The sequence below is a fragment of the Microcaecilia unicolor genome, chromosome 5, assembly GCF_901765095.1.
Source record: "Microcaecilia unicolor chromosome 5, aMicUni1.1, whole genome shotgun sequence".
Lineage (NCBI taxonomy): Eukaryota > Metazoa > Chordata > Amphibia > Gymnophiona > Siphonopidae > Microcaecilia > Microcaecilia unicolor.
The window spans coordinates 218,392,741-218,406,281 of NC_044035.1; the positions used below are offsets into that span (position 1 = coordinate 218,392,741).

Genomic DNA, 13,541 nt, shown 5'->3' on the forward strand with positions numbered 1-13,541 from the left:
CAGGCTTCTAGAGAGGGAACCAGAAGGATGGTAATTAGTTTAGATGCGGAGCGAGCCTTCGACAGAGTGCTCTGGCCATTTATGTTTGAAATTTTGCGTGGGGTAGGAGTGCAAGGCTGGTATTTACAGGCAATTATGGCATTTTACACATTGCCAAGAGCCAGGATATTGGTTAATGGGGTTAGGACAGGTGAGTTCACAATAGGGCAAGGGACCCGTCAGGGTTGCCCGTTGTCACCGCTACTGTTTTTGGTTTCCGTGGAACCCTTGCTATGTGAAGTCAGGGCAACGGAGAACATTCAGGGGGTGCAGATACGGGAACATATACTAAAAATCCTTGCATATGCAGACGATGTATTAATAATGTTAGACACACCTCAGCCCTCATTAGAGTGCCTTCTTCACACGATTGCCAGATATGGGGAGCTTACGGGTTTTAAATTAAACCTCTCTAAATCATTGGCATTACCACTGGGTGCTGAGGTTCAGGGAGACTGGCGGGGACAAGTCCCACTAAAATGGGCAGATGAACAGTTGAAATATTTGGGGGTCATTGTTCCGACTGATTTGTCACTGTTGTACAAGATGAATGTTTTACCATTATTGACTGAGACCAGGTGCACTCTACAACTCTGGGGAGCCTGCCCGCTTTCCTTATCAGGACGCATTGCGCTGTTTAATATGATGGTGGCTCCGCGGTGGTTATATTTATTCCAAATGCTACTGCTGTTTTTGAGGCAGAGGGAGGAGCGGGTGTTACATCAGATTGTACAGAGGTTCCTTTGGAGGGGCAGGCGTCCTCGACTCCCTATGAGAACCCTGCAAAAGCCCAAGGCACATGGGGGAATGGGATTGCTGAATATTAGGTACTTAACAATATCATGTTCTATGAGGCATATGCGAGATTGGCTAACAGGGAATCACAACTTTTCAGCGACTCTGGTAGAGTCTTCTGTCTCTCCTAACACACACCTAAGTTGGTTGCTGCACACGATGAAGAAGAAATCAGAAGTGGAGATTTGCAAGAATCCACTTGTCCTATCTGCTAGAGCAGCTTGGAGATGGCTGTGTAAAAGACATGGTTTCTCAGCAGCGACTACCCCCTTTTTGTCATTATATCGGAACCCAGACTTTCCGGCTGGCACATCGTTGCGGATGTTCGCCCGCTGGCAAATGATGGGAATCCACTATCTGTATCAGTTGCTTAATGAAGAAGGTTAAGATGAGAGTTTTTGCAGCACTACAACAGGAGTTCTCATTGCCATCTTCGGACCTTTTTGCGAATATACAGGTGCAGCATTATGCTTCCTTATTGGGCTGGATTAATCTCTGCGAGGATGTGCAAGACACGCTTAACACTGCCCTCACGCTGGGCTCCCAGAATACTGTTCCCCTACGATTCCACCACAGATACTTACAAGACACCACTGAGGATCTGGACTATAAGAGGTGGGCACAGATGTGGTCCACAGAGTTGGAGGTTGAGGTGACCGAGAACTTGTTTCAGAGTTTTCTACTGTCTATAATGCATAATTCTCCATTTATACGATGTTGGGAATTGCAATATAAATTTGCATTACAAATGTATGTGTCACCCTACAGGGCGCATCGGGCTGGATTTGGAGCCTTAGGGGCATGTCCGAAGTGTAAAAAAGATCCGGCAACGCTGGGACATATGTTTTGGTCATGCCCGCGGGTGCTCTGCTTCTGGACACGGTTGTTGAGGGAAGTCAGAAAGTGCTGGGATCGGAGAGTGTCACTTCAGCCGCTGATTTTGTTTAATGTGTGCAAGTATGCAAGGCCCACTCTGCCTGGATTTCGGAGTTTTCTGCAGAGGACAGTTTTAACGGGGAAGAAGATTATACTATTATGCTGGAGAGAACTGGGAGGACCCTCTCTGAGTCAGTGGAGAACACACATGATTGAGCTGCTGAAAATGGAGAGATGTGGAGTTAGAGACCTTGCTTCCATAGAAGGCAGGCGCCTACAACAGACATGGAGTCGATTCTGGGACACATTACAGCCAGCAGCGAACAGTAAAATCCTTAATTAAAGATGCACGACTTAATTTATGACTGTGTGGTAGAATTGCTCTAAGTAAGGGAGGGTGGAGGGGGTTGGGAAATTGGGTGGAGGAAGGGAAGAAAGTAACAATGTTATTAGCATGTTGAATATGGATTTTGGTAATGTTTCTGATAACCAATAAAAATGATTTAAACATAAATTATTTTTTGACCATTTATAATGTACATGTTCTGCATTCCATGATTTATATTAATAAAAAGATTTCAAATAAAGGGGTCCTTTTACTAAGGTACGCTAACAGATTTAGCCAATGCTAAATGATAAGATGCTCATAGGGCTTCTTATCATTTAGCGCACGCTAATAATTAGTGCATGCTAAATCCATTAGCGCACCTTAGTAAAATGTTTCTGAACTGTATTCCCCCAGTTCATATTAGATAGAAATGTTGTTGCCACTATTCAGCAGGAAATAACCAGACAGGAGAGGCTCCTACCCAATTATCTCCAGCTGTCTAGATATTTCATGGATTCTCTGTGGCACTATCTGGTTATCTGCTGCTGAAAAGTTGGGGAGACCACCACTGTTCCCTCTAAGTTCTCCTGCTGCATTGCTGCCAATGGTTGGTAGTGCATCAGTATTATGTTTTCAATGGCTAAGGACAGGCAAATTCCCTGGAGTCCTGCAGAGCTTGCCTGTGCCTCATTATTGAACATGTGATAGTGAAACAGCACCCCTCCTCTGGCAGGACTGAAGATAGAGGACTCCCGCTCAGTATAGAGGGAACAGTGGAGACCACCATGGCACTATCTGGTTAGTGTCAAGGTGATCTGGGGATGGTGTCAGGGCAGAGCTGGGAGTTACCTGGGAACAGTGGTGTGCTGGTAAATGTTTAACAACAGGCTCTCTCCCCGGTCCCCCTCTGCGCCCCCCCCCCCCCCCGTCCCCCTGACCGCCACCAGCTGATTATTGCCCCCATTGAATTATGGCTTACAGTTTAGATAGGAAGATGATGGTTTCTCATTTCCCAAGTTCCTATGTATAGATATACAAATAAAGGGTATGATACATACCTGTAGCAGTTGTTCTCCGAGGACAGCAGGCTGATTGTTCTCACGACTGGGTGACGTCCGCGGCAGCCCCCACCAACCGGAAAAAAGCTTCGCGGGACGGTCGGCACGCAGGGCACGCCCACCGCGCATGCGCGGCCGTCTTCCCGCCCGTGCGCGACCGCTCCCGCCAGTTGAATAACTAGCAAAAGATGAAACACACAACTCCAAAGGGGAGGAGGGAGGGTAGGTGAGAACAATCAGCCTGCTGTCCTCGGAGAACAACTGCTACAGGTATGTATCATACCCTTTCTCCGAGGACAAGCAGGCTGCTTGTTCTCACGACTGGGGTATCCCTAGCTCTCAGGCTCACTCAAAACAAGAACCCAGGTCAATGGAACCTCGCAACGGCGAGGAAACAACAGGAATTGACCTACGAAGAACAACTAACTGAGAGTGCAGCCTGACCAGAATAAATTCGGGTCCTGGAGGGTGGAGTTGGATTTACACCCCAAACAGATTCTGCAGCACCGACTGCCCGAACCGACTGTCGCGTCGGGTATCCTGCTGGAGGCAGTAATGTGATGTGAATGTGTGGACAGATGACCACGTCGCAGCCTTGCAAATCTCTTCAATAGTGGCTGACTTCAAGTGGGCCACTGACGCTGCCATGGCTCTGACACTATGAGCCGTGACATGACCCTCAAGAGTCAGCCCAGCCTGGGCGTAAGTGAAGGAAATGCAATCTGCTAGCCAATTGGAGATGGTGCGTTTCCCGACAGCGACCCCTAGCCTGTTAGGGTCGAAAGAAATAAACAATTGGGCGGACTGTCTGTTGGGCTGTGTCCGCTCCAAGTAGAAGGCCAATGCTCTCTTGCAGTCCAATGTGTGCAACTGACGTTCAGCAGGGCGGGTATGCGGCCTGGGGAAGAATGTTGGCAAGACAATTGACTGGTTAAGATGGAACTCCGACACCACCTTCGGCAGGAACTTTGGGTGAGTGCGGAGCACTACTCTGTTGTGATGAAATTTAGTATATGGAGCATGAGCTACTAGGGCTTGAAGCTCACTGACCCTACGAGCTGAAGTAACTGCCACCAAGAAAATGACCTTCCAGGTCAAGTACTTCAGATGGCAGGTATTCAGTGGCTCAAAAGGAGGTTTCATCAGCTGGGTGAGGACGACGTTGAGATCCCATGACACAGTAGGAGGCTTGATAGGGGGCTTTGACAAAAGCAAGCCTCTCATGAATCGAACGACTAAAGGCTCTCCAGAGATGGCTTTACCTTCCACACGATAATGGTAAGCACTAATCGCACTAAGGTGATTCCTTACTGAGTTGGTCTTGAGGCCAGACTCTGATAAGTGTAGAAGGTATTCAAGCAGGTTCTGTGCAGGGCAAGAACGAGGTTCTAGGGCCTTGCTCTCACACCAAACGACAAACCTCCTCCACTTGAAAAAATAACTCTTTTTAGTGGAATCCTTCCTAGAGGCAAGCAAGACCCGGGAGACACCCTCAGACAGACCCAACGCAGCGAAGTCTACGCCCTCAACATCCAGGCCGTGAGAGCCAGGGATTGAAGGTTGGGGTGCAGCAACGCTCCGTCGTTCTGCGAAATGAGAGTCGGAAAACACTCCAATCTCCACGGTTCTTCTGAGGACAACTCCAGAAGAAGAGGGAACCAGATCTGACGGGGCCAAAAGGGCGCTATCAGAATCATGGTGCCGCGGTCTTGCTTGAGCTTCAGTAAGGTCTTCCCCACCAAAGGTATGGGAGGATAAGCATACAGGAGGCCGGTCCCCCAATGAAGGAGAAAGGCATCTGACGCTAGCCTGCCGTGTGTCTGAAGTCTGGAACAGAACAGAGGCAGCTTGTGGTTGGTCTGAGAGGCGAAAAGATCCACCGAGGGGGTGCCCCACTCTCGGAAGATCTTGCGTACCACTCTGGAATGGAGCGACCACTCGTGCGGTTGCATGACTCTGCTCAGTCTGTCGGCCAGACTGTTGTTTACGCCTGCCAGGTACGTGGCTTGGAGAAGCATGCCGAACCGACACGCCCAACGCCACATACCGACGGCTTCCTGACACAGGGGGCGAGATCCGGTGCCCCCCTGCTTGTTGACGTAATACATTGCAACCTGATTGTCTGTCCGAATTTGGATAATTTGGCAGGACAGCCGATCTCTGAAAGCCTTCAGTGCGTTCCAGATCGCTCGGAGCTCCAGGAGGTTGATCTGCAGATCCTTTTCCTGGAGGGACCACAGACCCTGGGTGTGAAGCCCATCGACATGGGCTCCCCACCCCAGGCGAGATGCATCCGTCGTCAGCACTTTCGTGGGCTGCGGAATTTGGAATGGACGTCCCAGGGTCAAATTGGTCCGTATGGTCCACCAGAGCAGTGAAGTGCGGCAACTGGTGGAGAGGCGGATGACATCCTCTAGATTCCCGGTGGCTTGGAACCACTGGGAAGCTAGGGTCCATTGAGCAGATCTCATATGAAGACGAGCCATGGGACTCACATGAACTGTGGAGGCCATATGACCCAGAAGTCTCAACATCTGCCGAGCTGTGATCTGCTGAGACGCTCTGGTCCGCGAAGCCAGGGCCAAGAGATTGGTGGCCCTCGCTTCGGGAAGGTAGGCCTGAGCCATCTGGGAATTCAGCAGCGCTCCTATGAATTCCAGAGACTGAGTTGGCTGGAGATGGGACTTTGGGTAATTTATCACAAACCCCAGCAGCTCCAGAAGTTGAATAGTGCACTGCATGGACCGGAGGGCTCCTGCCTCCGAGGTGTTCTTGACCAGCCAATCGTCGAGATAAGGGAACACGTGCACTCCCAGCTTGCGTAGGTAGGCCGCTACCACCACGAGGCACTTTGTAAACACTCGTGGGGCAGAGGCGAGCCCAAAGGGCAGCACACAATACTGAAAGTGCCGTGCGCCCAGGCGGAATCTGAGATACTGTCTGTGAGCTGGCAGTATCGGGATGTGAGTGTATGCGTCCTTTAAATCCAGGGAACATAGCCAATCGTTTTTCTGAATCATTGGCAGAAGGGTGCCCAAGGAAAGCATCCTGAACTTTTCTTTGACCAGGAATTTGTTCAGGCCTCTCAGGTCTAGGATGGGATGCATCCCCCCTGTTTTCTTTTCCACAAGGAAGTACCTGGAATAGAATCCCTGCCCTTCCTGCCCGGGTGGTACGGGCTCGACCGCATTGGCGCTGAGAAGGGCGGAGAGTTCCTCTGCAAGTACCTGCTTGTGATGGGAGCTGAAAGACTGAGCTCCCGGAGGACAATTTGGAGGCAGGGAGGCCAAATTCAGGGCGTATCCGTACCGCACTATTTGGAGAACCCACTGGTCGGAGGTTATGAGAGGCCACCTTTGGTGAAAAAATTTTAACCTCCCTCCGACCGGCAGGTCGTCCGGTACGGACACTTGTAGGGCGGCTATGTTCCCATGGATCCAGTCAAAAGCCCGTCCCCGGCTTTTGCTGTGGAGGCGCAGGGGGCTGCTTAGGCGCACGCTGTTGACGGGAACGAGCGCGCTGGGGCTGTCCCTGTGCCTGACGAGGCCTTCGGGCCGGCTGGTTGTACCTACGCTTCGCAAAAGAATAGGGTGCAGCCTGCCGGGCCCGGGAAAAAACGCCCGCCCGCGGGGGCGGGTGCTGAAGGCGCCCGGTGGGAGAGCTTGTCGAGAGCGGTTTCCCGCTGATGCAGTTGGTCAACCATCTGCTCGACCTTCTCGCCAAAAATATTATCCCCCCGGCAAGGGACGTCAGCCAGTCTCTGCTGGGTGCGGTTGTCCAGGTCAGAGGCACGCAGCCATGAGAGCCTGCGCATCACTATACCTTGGGCCGCAGCACGAGATGCCACGTCACAGGTGTCAAAAATCCCCCTGGACAGGAACTTTCTGCACGCCTTCAGCTGCCTGACCACCTCCTGATAAGGCCTGGACTGCTCCGGCGGGAGCTTATCGACCAGGTCCGCCAGCTGTTGCACATTGGTCCGCATGTGGATGCTCATATAGAGCAGGTAAGATTGGATGCGGGTCACGAGCATGGAGGATTGGTAGGCCTTCCTCCCAAATGAGTCCAGAGTGCGAGACTCCCGCCCCGGGGGCGCCGAGGCGGTATCCCTCGAACTCCGTGCCCTCTTGAGAGCAGAATCCACGACCGCTGAGTCATGGGGCAACTGGGGCCGCATGAGCTCTGGGTCAGAGTGGATCCTGTACTGGGACTCTGCTTTCTTGGGAATGGTGGGGTTAGTTAGTGGTCGCACCCAGTTCCGAAGCAGCGTCTCCTTCAGGACATTGTGCAGCGGTACCGTGGAGGACTCTCTAGGTGGTGATGGATAGTCGAGGACCTCGAGCATCTCGGCCCTCGGCTCTTCCACAGAGACCACGGGAAAGGGAATGCTTATGGACATATCCCGCACAAAGGAGGCAAAGGAGAGACTCTCAGGAGGTGAGAGCTTCCTCTCCGGTGACGGCGTGGGGTCCGAGGGAAGGCCCGTAGACTCCTCTGAGGAGAAATATCTCGGGTCTTCCTCTTCCCCCCACGAGTCCTCATCCTCGGTATCGGACATTAGCTCATGTAGCTGAGTCCGGTACCGGGCCCGGCTCGACGTCGAGGCACCGAGGCCTCGGTGTCGTCGAGCGGTGGACTCCCGCGCCGGCGGGGACGGAGCTCCCTCCATCGACGTCGACGGGGACTCCACCTGCGTGGCGGTCGAGACCGGCACCGCAAGCGGCGGCGGTGTCGACAGCCCCGGCGCCGGGCTAGAGCTCGCCGGCGCCACAGTCATCGGCGCCGGGGGCGCAAGCACCCCCGACGCCGGCACAGCCTGGCGCATCAGCCCTTCCAGGATCCCCGGAAGGATGGCTCTGAGGCACTCGTCCAGGCCCGCTGCCGGGAAAGGCGGTGGGGCCGGTAAGGGTGTCGGTGCCAGAAGCTGCTGGGGGCCAGGAGACGGCACCGAGGTGCCGGAACCCCGACGCGTCGGTACCTCCACCACCGACGGAGATCTCTCCTCTCTACGATGACGCTTCGGCGTCGACTCCCCTTCAGGGTGCACCGAGGGCTCCCGGTGACGGCGCTTCTTGTCCTTTTTCCGGTGCACGTCACCGGCGCCGGAGGGCATGGAGGAGGAGGAGGTCGATCCCCCTCGGTCTCGAGGTACCGGGTCCGACAGGGTTCGGTCCCGTGGCTCACGAGCTGAGGGAGTGACCGGGGCCGACAGCCCACGCGGCCTCTCAACCCCACTCTCACCGGCGGACCGGCGGGCCGACGGGACCTGTTCTCCTGGGGTCGCTGCCATCGGTGCCGATGTCTCGGGCATCGATACCGGTACCGAAGATCCGGCCTTCGATACCGATGCCGTCGAGGTCGACGTCGAGGGGCCGGCGCAAGTTCCAAAAAGACGGTCCCGCAGAACTTGCCTCGCAACCTGAGTCCGTTTCCGGAGACCGAGACACAGCGCACACGACTTGAGATTGTGCTCCGGCCCGAGGCACTGGAGGCACCAAGCGTGGGTGTCGGTCTGCGAGATCGGCCGGCCGCAGCGACCACACTTTTTAAATCCACTCGGGACCTTCGAGGACATCGACGGAAAAATCGCGTCGGCGAAGTCAAAGTCGGCAATGGTGGCTAAAATCACACCACGAAAAAACTAGCCGACCGAGCGGCCACTAGGCCGCAACGAGGCGTCCCCGCTGGAAGCGAGGGAAAAGGGGAGCGCGTGCTCCACACGCGCAGTCTTTTTCTTTTCTTTTTTTTTTTTGTAACAGAAAAATACTAAAAGGAAATTAATTAAACGAAGCGCGATCCGCGTATACGCGATCACAAGAATCCGGCGGCTGAAGTAGAGAGAGCGGCAAAGCACGACTCTCTCCAGGCGCGGAAAAAAAGGAACTGGCGTGAGCGGTCGCGCACGGGCGGGAAGACGGCCGCGCATGCGCGGTGGGCGTGCCCTGCGTGCCGACCGTCCCGCGAAGCTTTTTTCCGGTTGGTGGGGGCTGCCGCGGACGTCACCCAGTCGTGAGAACAAGCAGCCTGCTTGTCCTCGGAGAAACACCACCTTTTGTTTTCATAAAAACTTTCTTAACTCACTTTTCAACTGTCTCAGTATCAGGCAAGGAATCCTCTTCAACCACAGCTGGTGTCTCAAGAGATAATATCTGAGGTTGGGAAACTGCATCTAGTAATTCAGAATGTAATTCTCCTGTATCAGGAACTGCATCCGGTAAAACAGGAACTGCATCCGGTAAAATAGGAACTGCATCCGGTAAAACAGGAACTGCATCAGGTAAAACAGATGTTGATTCCTTTGTTTCTAAAACTTCTGTCTTTTCCTCCAAGTCTATGGATTGTGGCTCATTTGTTCCATCTGTCTCAAAAACAGAAAGAGCAGAAAAGTTCAGTTAAGAAAAGACAAGTGCTGTGGTAAAAGATAAAATATTAAAACATGACTATGCAGGATTATATTTCTACTTAAACAATCATGCTAATTGACGGCTTAAATACATTCTTTGGAACCAGGATACAAATCCACAAACACTTTATTCAGAAATCAGAAATATGGCTATGTTTTGAAAATATCTAAATCAGGGTTAAAACTATAAATAATGACAAATAATACTTTAAAATAATAAATATATCATTTAAAACTTCACAGTACAAATATATACATCCATAAATCAGAAGTAAATTAAAATGAAATTAATAAATAACGAATACAGCAGCTTAGACTTAATGCTGAAAAATGCAGGGTCATGCATTTGGACGGCAAAAACCCGAGGGAACAGTACACTTTAGGGGGTGAAGAACTTTTGTGCACAAAAGAGGAGCAGGACTTGGGTTTGATCATATTGTGATGATCTTAAGTTAGCCAAAGAGGTAGAAAAGGTGATGGTGATGGTGAAACACAGGATGATTAGGTGCATAGGGAGAGGAATGGTCAGTAGGAAAAAGGAGGTGATGATGCCCCTGTATAAGACTCTGGTAAGAATATTGTGTACAATTCTGGAGTCCGCACCTTCAAAAACATATAAGCAGGATGGAGTTGGTCCAAAGGGCGGCTACTAAAATGGTCAGTGATCTTTGTCATAAAGAGTATGGGGACAGACTTAAAGATCTCAAAATGGAAGAAAGGCAGGAGAGGGGAGATATGATAGAGACATTTAAATACCTATGCAACATAAATGCACTGGAGGTGAGTCTCTTTCAATTGAAAGGATGCTCTGGAATGAGGGGGCAAAGGGATGAAGGTGAAAGAAGATAGATTCAGAAGTAACTTGAGGAAATACCTCTTCACAGAAAGGGTGATGAATTCATGGAACGGCATCCCGTTGGAAGTGGAGACAAAAACAGTATCTGAACTCAAGAGAGCGTGGGACAAGTACTTATTATTAAGGGAGTGATAGGGAGAGTAGATGGCATGGATGGGCAGACTTGTTAGGTCATATGGTCTTTATCTGCCTATATTTTCCTCTGTTTTCTATGTTTCTAAGTGTGAGATCTTTACCTTATATGAAACCTGATGACATGAGCATTGTGTGCTATATCAGATGGGCCATGGATATAGGTGCTACACTTACTCACAGAAACATTGCACTGGGTTTTGGAAAGGGAGAAGGAAAGAGGTTAGAACCTGTGCACATGGTGCATGTGAGCTAGCCACATCCTACAAAGGCACATCCTAGCTCAGCAGTACTACCAGAAGTACACATGTACTCATTCCACATATGTGCCCACAGTATGAGTGCAACGGTGTAGGAGGTATTGCTTACAGTAGATCCAGGTGTATGCCATCTGAGTGTCCCTTAAGGCACCAGTAGGCAGTACAATGGACAGCCACTCCTCCAAATGCAGTGGTTCTCTTCAGTTTTGAATGCACGTCAATTTTGTGTTTCAAGAGGTCAAGCTCGTTCTTCATTTTTTTTCAGATGAACTGTGGGGTGCTACAATGATCTGCCTTGTTACACTATTTAATTTATTTTTATGACCACTTTGTGTGTTGTTAGGAGGGCTTGGGGTGGAATATCAGATATATACCAATGATATTCAATTCTTCTTTAAAATAAAAGAGTCTCATCCTGAAACGTTTAAATTCTTAGGACTATTTTTAAGTACTATTAATCAATAGATGAAAACTGGAGGAGTGGCCTAGTGGTTAGAGTGGTGGACTTTGGTCCTGGGGAACTGGGTTCGATTCCCACTGCATGCACAGGCAGCTCTTTGTGACTCTGGGCAAGTCACTTAACTCTCCATTGCCCCCGATACAAATAAGTACCTAAGCCGCATTGAGCCTGCCATGAGTGGGAAAGCGCGGGGTACAAATAAAAAAAAAGTGAGTTCAGAGAGAGATAGACACAAAGTGTGTATGTGTCTGTGTGAAAGAGAGAGAAGAGAGTGTGTGAGAGTGAGTTCAGAGAGAGAGAGAGGCAGAGTTGATTGAGGCAGCAAAGCAGGGCTCGTTTTTGAGTTGCCTGCCCCCTCCCCCATACATCTTCCTGTAACCTATATGGGGTATGGTGCGTTATTGTTGGACTTCAATGAGTTCACTGTATGTGTGGTGTGTGTGAGCGACGTGCCTGGGATCCATTCCCGGCGTCGCTGTCCCGCTCTGTGTGTGTGTGACAGAGAGAGAGAGAGAGAGAGAGAGAGAGAGAGAGAGAGAGAGAGAGTGTGTGTGTCTGTGTGAAAGAGAGAGAGAGTGTGAAAGTGAGTTCAGAGAGAGATAGAGACAAAGTGTGTGTGTGTCTGTGTGAAAGAGGGAGAAGAGAGTGTTTGAGAGTGAGTTCAGAGAGAGAGAGAGACAGAGTTGTTTGAGGCAGCAAAGCAGGGCTCGTTTTTGAGTCGCCTGCCCCCCCTCCCCCATACATCTTCCTGTAACCTATATGGGGTATGGTGTGTTATTGTTGGACTTCAATGAGTTCACTGTATGTGTGGTGTGTGTGAGCGACGTGCTTGGGATCCATTCCCGGCATCGCTGTCCCGCTCTGTGTGTGTGTGTGTGTGTGTGACTGAGAGAGAGAGAGTGTGTGTGTGTCTATGTGAAAGAGAGAGAGAGAGTGTGAAAGTGAGTTCAGAGAGCGATAGAGACAAAGTGTGTGTGTGTCTGTGTGAAAGAGAGAGTGAGTGAGAGTGAATTGAGAGAGCCTCCGAGTTCCAGGCCTTCCTCCCTCCGAGTTCCAGGCCCCCCTCCCTTCCTCCTTCCCTCCAAGTTCCAGGCCCCTCCGTCCCTGTTCCAGGCCCCCTCCCCCTTTCCAAGTTCCAGGCCCTCCCTCTCTCCAAGTTCTAGGCCCTCCCTCCCTCCCTCCCTCTGAGTTCCAGGCCCCCCTCCCTCCCACCCACCCAGTTTCAGGCCCCTTCCCTCCCTCCGAGTTCGCCACCGCCCCTCCCCCCGAGGTCGCCGCCACTCCCCCCCTCCCCCGAGATCGCTGCCGGCCCTCTCCGTTGAACTTACAGCGCTTCACCTCCGAAAGTGCAGCAGACACCGGCAGATCATCTCCCTTCGGGCTTCCTTCCCTCCCTGTGTGCCACCCTCGTGTGACGTAACTTTGGTGAGGGCGGGACACAGGGAGGGAAGGAAGGCCGAAGGGAGGTGATCTGCTGCTGCCTGCTGCGCTTTCGGAGGTGAAGTGCTATAAGTTCAACGGAGAGGGCCCGGGTGGAGGGGGGCCGGCGGCGACCTCAGGGGGGAGCGGTAGCGACCTCGGCGGGGCAGGCCGGCGATCCCAGCCGCTGGGGCGGTTGGTAACTGGCTTTCTGTCCCCTTTGTTCGCGTTGTAAAAGTGCTGCGGGCGTAGGATGTGGGTGTGGTTAGGACTAAGGCCTCTAAGTGCCGCTTACTGCTTCTAATAGTGTAGGGAGAATTTTGTGACCTGCCGCACATGCAGGTGCGCTGTTCTGCGCATGTGTGGCACGTCAGTCACTCTTCATTTATATAGTAGGATGACATCCAAATATTGGTCCCATCTGACCTACCTACATTGGAATTTCTTTCCTTGCTATCTGATAAGCTTGATCTTATTGCCATCTGAAGTTGATTCCAGATAAGACAGAAGGTGTCATATTTACTTGGTGCATGTTTCAGCAAGGAACCCTTGTACCTACTATTAAAGGGAATATTCTTCTTCCTAAGGACTCCATTAAACTGCTAGTGAAAAAAAACTTTTTTCATTCTTAGGCAATTACATACCAATTACATACCATTTGTCCTTTCTTGAAATAATCTGCACTTCATCTTGTGATTCATTTATTAATTCTATCATGTCTAGACTATTGTAACTCTCTTTTCCAGGCTTACCCAAATTAGAAGGCTTCAACTTATTCAAAATACTTCCATTAAACTTCTTTATGGTGTAAAAAATTTAATAATCACACCACTTCTCAGTATTGAACACTGGCTCCAAATTGTTTATCATATCCCTTTTAAGATTCTCATGTTGGTGCACCAATCATTTTATTCT

The 13,541-nt window shown here is 51.0% G+C and overlaps 1 protein-coding gene across 3 annotated transcripts in view; it reads right to left on the minus strand.

The window, feature by feature from the left end:
• The window catches only part of RSPH1 (radial spoke head component 1), a 246,673-nt gene that overhangs the window by 21,995 nt on the left and 211,137 nt on the right, over nucleotides 1-13,541 (minus strand). For 2 of the 3 annotated variants that reach the window (XM_030203781.1, XM_030203779.1), the window contains exon 8: nucleotides 9,178-9,454. In XM_030203781.1, coding sequence (XP_030059641.1) covers nucleotides 9,178-9,454 — 277 coding nt within the window. Of the gene's footprint in view, nucleotides 1-9,173; nucleotides 9,455-13,541 lie in introns of all 3 variants that reach the window. The other variant, XM_030203780.1, reaches the window with a different exon arrangement.